Source organism: Nannospalax galili, unplaced genomic scaffold, assembly GCF_000622305.1.
Source record: "Nannospalax galili isolate Female #2095 unplaced genomic scaffold, S.galili_v1.0 scaffold630, whole genome shotgun sequence".
Taxonomy (NCBI): domain Eukaryota; kingdom Metazoa; phylum Chordata; class Mammalia; order Rodentia; family Spalacidae; genus Nannospalax; species Nannospalax galili.
Genome location: NW_008328084.1, coordinates 75,359 through 82,984, shown reverse-complemented (window position 1 = coordinate 82,984; position 7,626 = coordinate 75,359). Strand labels below are relative to the sequence as shown.

The 7,626-nt window shown below is 41.1% G+C and overlaps 1 protein-coding gene across 1 annotated transcript; it reads right to left on the bottom strand.

Annotated features, from left to right (window-relative positions):
* Positions 1-249: 249 nt before the first annotated feature.
* On the bottom strand, positions 250-2,541 carry LOC103743693 (nicotinamide phosphoribosyltransferase-like). Its single transcript, XM_029568493.1, is given in 3 exon segments — positions 250-787; positions 1,597-2,451; positions 2,453-2,541. Coding segments are annotated over 3 exon segments (1,458 nt in total). The 3' UTR covers positions 250-273.
* Between the last annotated feature and the right edge of the window lie 5,085 nt (positions 2,542-7,626).

The following is a 7,626-nucleotide window of genomic DNA, read 5'->3' as shown; positions in this document are numbered from 1 at the left end:
AGTAGTGAAGGGTCCTAAAAAGCTTACTTTAGTGTCCAGCTTTTACATGGTTGTATGTGTTTCCTAATTTGAGATCACTTAAACACCGGGAAAAAGAAAATAAAAGGGCAGCATGTCCATAAACCAACAAATAATCTGGCTGTAATGTATCATAAAACACAGAGAAACCCCACACATTTGTACAATAAACATGTGTTACATACACACATGGGTACACATGCGTGCATGCATGTATACACACACTGCACGCACATCTGCTAGGCTGCAAAAAGCCTAATGAGGTGCTGTGTCCAGCTCGATATTCAGCTGTGCATTTTTTCTGACTTCATCGAATGAATAGCTTTTTGTCACCTTTCCATTCTTGAAAACAGTATGGTGAAGATTGTGACCATATTCCTCAAGGTCTCCTTTTCCTTCCTCAAGTGTGACAAAATTCCCTGCTGGTGTCCTATGTAAAGATAACTGGTCCTTTTTGGACCTTTTGTTGGGATCAGCAACTGGGTCCTTAAAGACATTAACCGCAAGGCCATTGGTGACAACATAGCTGCACTTGAAGGAGCAATTCAAGAGATCTCTTGTTAACTTCTGCAGCAAAGCTCCACCAGAACCAAAGGAAACGTTTTCAATACTCCATTTTTTTGTTTCATTCCCTCTACAATTTCTTGTAAGGTTAATGTCTACTCCATCTCCTTGAATAACTCTAAGATAAGGTGGCAGCAACTTGTATCCTTTTGAGTTCTCAGTAACAGGAAACTTCTTACCTAAAATATCCAAAACCTTTAATACAGTGTCTGTTGGGGGCCTCTGTTATGTAAAGTAGAAGTTTCTCCATGTCCGGATAGCTCAGGAGCTCAGAGCCATATGCAGAGACTCCTTTCACAGCAGGGTGCCTTCCCGGCATTTTTCCTGACTCCTTTGTGAAGTAGCAGCCACAGGAATGTAGCCTCCGGCTCTGTAACTATTAGGCTTTCCTGTGTGATTTTCAAGCAGTTTGGCAGCCTGGTGGGAGCCCATTTCCACATGCAAATGAGGCATCCCCAAAGTACCTATCAGCTGAAGCTTTTACCACTACCCCCATGGTATAAAGTTCCCTGATTCCCCTCAATAATTGAAGGAGCTGGATCACTCTGGGACACTGAGGCTTGGAGCCATGCAGAGCCATTGAATAAAGAGCTGTAACACTAAGTCTGACTGAGCTGAGTCTTGTCTCACTGCCTACGATCCAGCCTTCCCGGGAAGAGCTGTCTTTCCGTCACCGACTCACGGATCCCAGCTTTAGCCACCCTCACACTCTCCCGCGTGATCCAGTGGCCGGTGGATTTCACATCTTGAGGAAAGTGCATGGGTGAAATTAGGGACTCGGCTGGGCAAAGCCCCAGCAGCAGAGAGCCACGGAAGACGCAGGGAAGCAGCGGAGAAGCAGAAACCCGCTGCCACAACAGAGATGCGGAGCCGTGGTGCTGTGGGACTTTCAGCACTAAAGTGGTGGACAGCGACGCGGGATGCGGCACGGTGGAGAAGCCTGCGGGACCAGACCCGCCGCCGCTTCCAGGTGTGCCCACACACCCCAAACCTGGCGCCCAGCATGCCCCATAAGTGTCAAGAGGATTTCCAGAATCGGGTCTGATTATTAGTGGTGCCTCTGTACTTCTCGAGACTATTAAATGTCTTAGATCTTCACCCCAAATTTTCTCACACGCATTATAAATGTCATAGCTATCGCTGACCACAGACACAGGCACTGATGAAAACTGTGTTACTATGTGTTCAAAAGCATCTTTTTCATGGTCTTTCCCCCAAGCTGTTATGGTACTGTGCTCTGCTGCTGGAACAGAATAGCCTGGAACAGGGTCTTTTGTTCCATAATATTTCTTAATCAGAACAATTCCTGCTACTGTATCTGTTCCTTTGAAGTTAACCAAATGAGCAGATGCCCCTATGCCAGCAGTCTCTTGTGAAGAGATGCCTCAGTAGCCAAAATCGTGTAACTTGTATTCCAAACTATCTAAATTACCAGAAGTTTCTATCAAATATTTGGCCAACATTTTCTTCCATTCTCTAGAATTTGTGGCCACTGTAACTGGATACCAGGACTGAACAAGAATAGTCTCAATCCAATTTGTAAGCCAGTAGCACTCTGGATCTGTGTTTTCCACTGTGACGAGAACATTTCCTCTGGGAATGACAGAGCCCTCAGGAACAGCCTTGACTTCAATTGGAAGACGACCATCATATTTCTCAAGAATGTAGTTCCACCCCTTTTCATTGAAGACATCATCTTGGAAATGTTCTTTGTACACTTCTTTGGCCTCCTGGATCTTCTCTTTGGTCACTACTTTACCTTTTAAGTACTTATTAAGAATGTACTGCAACCCATAAAATACTGTTTCCTCATATTTCACCTTCCTTACTTTGGAGTTTTCTGTCTTCTTTTCATGGCATTCAAAGTAGGGTGTTGGGTGGATATTGTTTATAATGAGTAACCTTGTACGAGTCGGTGGCCAGGAGGATGTTGAAATCGGCTTCTGCCGCAGCATTCATCTTGGGCTGGAGCGGAGGGGCCGTGCATCGCGAGCTCCCCGGTGCGGCTGCGAGGAAGGAAAAAAAATAGGTTTTGCTGCGCCCCGTTGCTTAAGTCACTGCTTGTTCGGAGGAGGTGGGAGAGCCGTTGTTACTTATTTTTTAATGACTATCATTCTGACTGGGGTGAGGCAGAATCTCAATGTAGTTGAGTTTTGCTTGTTCATTTTATTTTATTATTTTATTTTATTTTATTATTCTATTTTATTTTTTGAGACAAGGTTAATACAGTGCTGAGGCTCAAACCTAGGTGATGTTGAAATTTTTTCATGATTATTGGACATTTGTATTTCATCTTTTGAAAACTCTCTGTTCATTTCATTGCCACACTTAATGACTTAAAAAATGTCTTGTTTAGTTTTTCTAGTTCTTTGTGTATTCTAGATATTTATCCTTTGTCAGATGTATAACCAGCAGAGATTTCACCTCCATTCTTTTTAAAAACATATTTTATTTATTATTTTTATTTTATGTGTAGGACTGTATTGCCTGCTGTATGTAAGTGTACCCATGTCATGCGATGCCCATGGAGATCAGAAAAGAGTGTCAGATTCCCCTGGAACTGGAGTTACAGATGGTTCTTAGCTGCCATGTGGGTGCTGGGAATCAAACCCAGGACCTCTGAAAGAGCAGTCAATTCTCTTAACCACTGGGCCATCTCTCCAGTCCCCTCCCCAATTCTTTAGGTTATTTCAATCACGATTGTTTCATTTGCTGCTCTGAAGCTTTTTAATTATGTGGAGTTCCATTTGTCATATATATTGACACGTTTTCTCTACTTTTCCTCTAGCTATTTCAGATTTTCAGGTCTAACAATAAGGTCTTCAGTCCATTTAGAGTTGATTTTTATATAGAGTGAGAGATAAGGATCTAGTTTCTCCTACATGTGGATGTTCAGTTTTTCCAGTAACATTTGTTGAAGAGGCTATTTTTTGTCTAATATATATTTTTAGTATCTTTTAAAAATATTTTAAAATTTTTATTAATTTTTTATTTTATATGTATGAGTGTTTTGCCTGCATGTATGTGTGTACTCATGTTGTGTAATGCCGGTGAAAGCCAGAATAGGGAATTGGATCCCCTGGAACTGGAGTTATGGATGGTTGTTAGCCACTCTGTAGGTGCTGGGAACTAATCTCGGGTCCGTTGCATGAGCAGCCAGTGCTCTTAACCACTGAGCCCTCTGTCCATCCCCAAAGATCTTTTCAAAACTCAGGTGTCTATAGTAGTATGGATTTATGGCTGGGTCCTTTATTCCATTCCAGCACCATGCTCTTTTTGTTGCCATGGCTCTGCAGTATAACTTGAAATCAGGTCGTGTGCTAGTTCTAACATTGTTCTTTTGGCTTGAGATTGCTTTGACTATCTTGAGTGTTTTATGCTTCTATATGTATTTTAGAGTTATTGGGGTTTTTTTTCCTCATTTCAGTGATGAATAGAGTTACTTGGGTTTTTTTCCCTCATTTCAGTGATGAATGACATTGGATTTTTGCTGGATATCTCATTGAATATGTAGGTTGCTTTTGGTAGTATATACTTTGATATTATTAGTTCTGCATGGACATCCTTTTCATCTTTCAGGTATTCTTCAAATTAAATAGAAAAAAATTAGGACACAAGGGGGTAAACGGACATGAAGAAAGCTGTTGTGCTTGCTGTGGCCTACTCTGACCCCGCAGTTGTTCCATGCCACACTGTGGCTGCCCTGGTACCCGTATTTCCTGTTGGCTGCTTTCCCTGGGGACAGCTTCAGGCAGGCCTGTTAAGGAGAGAGGCAGGCAGAGGGCAGAGACTTGCTCCACCCTGCCCCTCCACCCCTTGTAGTGCAAGCCCAGAGGCCCCTGGGCCAGCCCACCCTAGCTGTCAGAACTAAAAGGAAGTGTTTCCATAATACAACATATGCAGGGTCCCTTTAATTCTATCATAATGTTGTGCCTGCGCTCTACAGAAAATCTCCAGCTTCCTGAGCTCTGGCGTGTGTGTGTGTGTGTGTGTGTGTGTGTGTGTGTGTGTGTACACGTGCACGCATGTGTATGTGGTGTTTTTTTTCTTCCCCACATAATGCAGAGAAGATGCTCAGGCCTGAAGATCCCAAGCAAGATTGGAAAAGAGGCCAGAGTTCTTCAGGTATCCTCTGTGCCCAGGGCCTCTGCGCTGAGAGCACTGCAATAATTGCAATCATTATTAAAAGCAGTTTTTCTCTTTCCCTACTATGAATTTACTATAGGAGGAGAAGAATGATGGAAAAAAGGGTAAGAATTCCTGTAAGACTTTTGATTAAAAAAACAAAACAGTGTCATTTTCACATCTGCTCTTGAAAGGAATGAGAGGGCTTACAAGGTGAGCTGCAGTTTAAGATGAGTCATTGAACAATGAAGCTGAACAAAATCCAAAGAGGAAAGAAAGGAATTTCAGCCTCTGGAACTGATTGGCTTACACTTAGGCAGCCAGTGTGTTGTTTCAGTTAGATTTTAGATAACTGCAGCAAAAATCTGCAGAGATAACATTTTCACTAAACCAGACCAACAATGTGAGTTTAGGGAAGAATGTGGCATTTTAAAAGACGAGGGTCTAGGAGATACATAGATCCTGTCTTCAAATTAGGCCCTTAAAATTTTCTAGCTTTAAGCCGAAGGTGTCCATCATTGATCATCATCAAAGATGTCACAGTCTATGACGTTCAATGCAGAACGCCAGGAGAGTGCGAAAAAAGAGAGAATTGGAACTTTCCTCTTCAGTGTTGGCCATGGGCAGGAGTGGGGTCTGGGCGAAAAAACATTTGACAGAATGCCAAAGCTTAGTCCAGAAATGTTTGCAGAGATCCTGCTGTGTACAAAGGATTTAAGAGTAGGTTGGTAATTTTCATAGACTATAATTATAACCTACACTTTTGAATACTATACAGATGAAGGATTAACATGATAACAGGAAGTGTCGAGGGCCAGGAAAAAGAAGAGCCATGTGCACAAAAGTATGTATTGAGCAGGGAGCAAAGTAGGCGGGTGGGACTGTGTGGAAAGTCAGGCCCAGCAGTCTGAAAAGGCAGGTCTTTTGGTCGTAGCTCCAAAGAACTTTCACCCAGGAAGCATTTAGACTGCCAGCTTGCACGCTGTGCTCTTTTCTGGGAAAGAGGGATAAATTGGCAAATCAAAGGAATGCAAGATCCTCCCATTGAATTGGCTTTTTTTAAAACTGATAAAGTCACATATATTTGTTATTTTAAAAGCTGGACAAAAAAGCAAGAGATATGCATAATTAAACTTCTAATCAAGGTGTAGTCTCATTCACTTTTTTCTGTTTTGCTCTTAACACACTCCAAAAACTTCTTGTCTATGGAGATGAATTAATTTTCAAGAGATGTTTATTTTTTCCTGTGCGCACAGCCTTGTCTCATGATAATTGTTTTCATCTGGAAATGGTCTATCTTGGGAACTCTTGCAGTTCCAAAGTCCAAAGCAACTTTATATTTAAAACAGTGATTTGTTTCTGTGCTTTATTTGATTATGTACAAAGTGAATTTTTTTTATCATGATTTTCCTTTGTGTTGCAAACTCAAATGAGAAGCTGACCCTTTTAAAGAAAACCAGTTTCGAGGTGCCTGCATGCTTACATCTGTAGCAAATTGGTTAATTTTAATTTGTTCATAAGAAAAAAGTTGTCTCCAGGGCTGTTAATGTTTTGTTTGTTTGTTTGTTTGTTTGGGGGATTTTTTTTTTGTCTTTTTTGAGATGCTCTTCCTATAGGTCCAGCTGGCCTGGAACTCTCTATGTAAAACAAGGCTGGCCTTCAGCTCACAGAGCTCCACCTGCCTCTGCCTCCCGAGTGCTGGGATTAAAGATGTGTGCACCATGGCAGGCTTCAAAGATTTCATATTTTATCAAAGAAATTTCTTATAGTCTCTACCAGCTTTCTTATATAAAAATCTAAGTCTGAACAAATTCAAGGTATTTTAAAATCTGTCTTTGTCAAGTTTTATCTACTTTTGTGCACCAGCTAAATTTTATTTTGTCGTTTTATTATTGTTATTTATCATTATTTTATGTGTGAGTGTTTTTCCATAAGTGTACCATGTGCCTGGTGCCTGAGGGGCCAGAAAATGGGTTGGATCCCCTGAAACTGGAATTAAGGAAGGATGATGGGTGTTAGCCTCCATGTGGGTACTGGGAACTGAACCCGGGCCCTCTACAAACATACTCAGTGCTCTTACCTGCTGAGCCAGCTCTCCAGCCCCCCAAAGCTAAATTTTAAACAACAATTTGTTATTCACTACTGTTATAACAGCTTCTGGGTCAAAGCCAATGAGGACATAGAAAGTCAATGGAAAGCCAATATTTTGGCTGGTTCTGAGGTCAGCTAGGTCCCAGAGTACCAGACAACAACAGGATGCCTCTCAAAGTGTCCTATATCTTAGTGAGCCTCATCTTATCAAAGAGGGCATGGATACCCCAGAGATTAGGCTCTAAACAGTGTACATCCTACAAAAATGAGAATCAACACAGACAATAACCTGTCCTCAGTGCTTCCAGAGACCATGTGCTCAGCAAGAAGTGATTCATCTCAGCAGGTGGCACCACTGGTAGAAGGACACTCAAAGACCCAACAGGCTCTTCCCAAGTCTCCAAGAGTAACTTTAAAGGCCCTCAACTGACCTTAACAAAAAAGATTAATTTTTAAAAACTATACTGGTCTTAAATATCCAACAGGAAACTGTAGCTGAAAAATAAAATAACCAATAATAATATAAAACAAAGTGAAAAATCTAGTCTAGTCTAGTCAATCACAGGTACCCCAGTTGTAATAACATGTAAGATCCACTTTATGAACTTAGCAGTTATATACTTATTTTATGTTTTGCTTGTTTCATTTTCTCAGACACTGTTGTTATAACACACACTCAATGATTATAATCTCATATTGTTTTGCTTTTAATTGATTCTCCTTCAAATTATTCTGTTTTTCCATACTATCTGTAACTATAAGTAATTTGTTCTGCAGTCCATGAAACTCACTCCTAACTAAAAGATAATTTTAAAACATATATATATA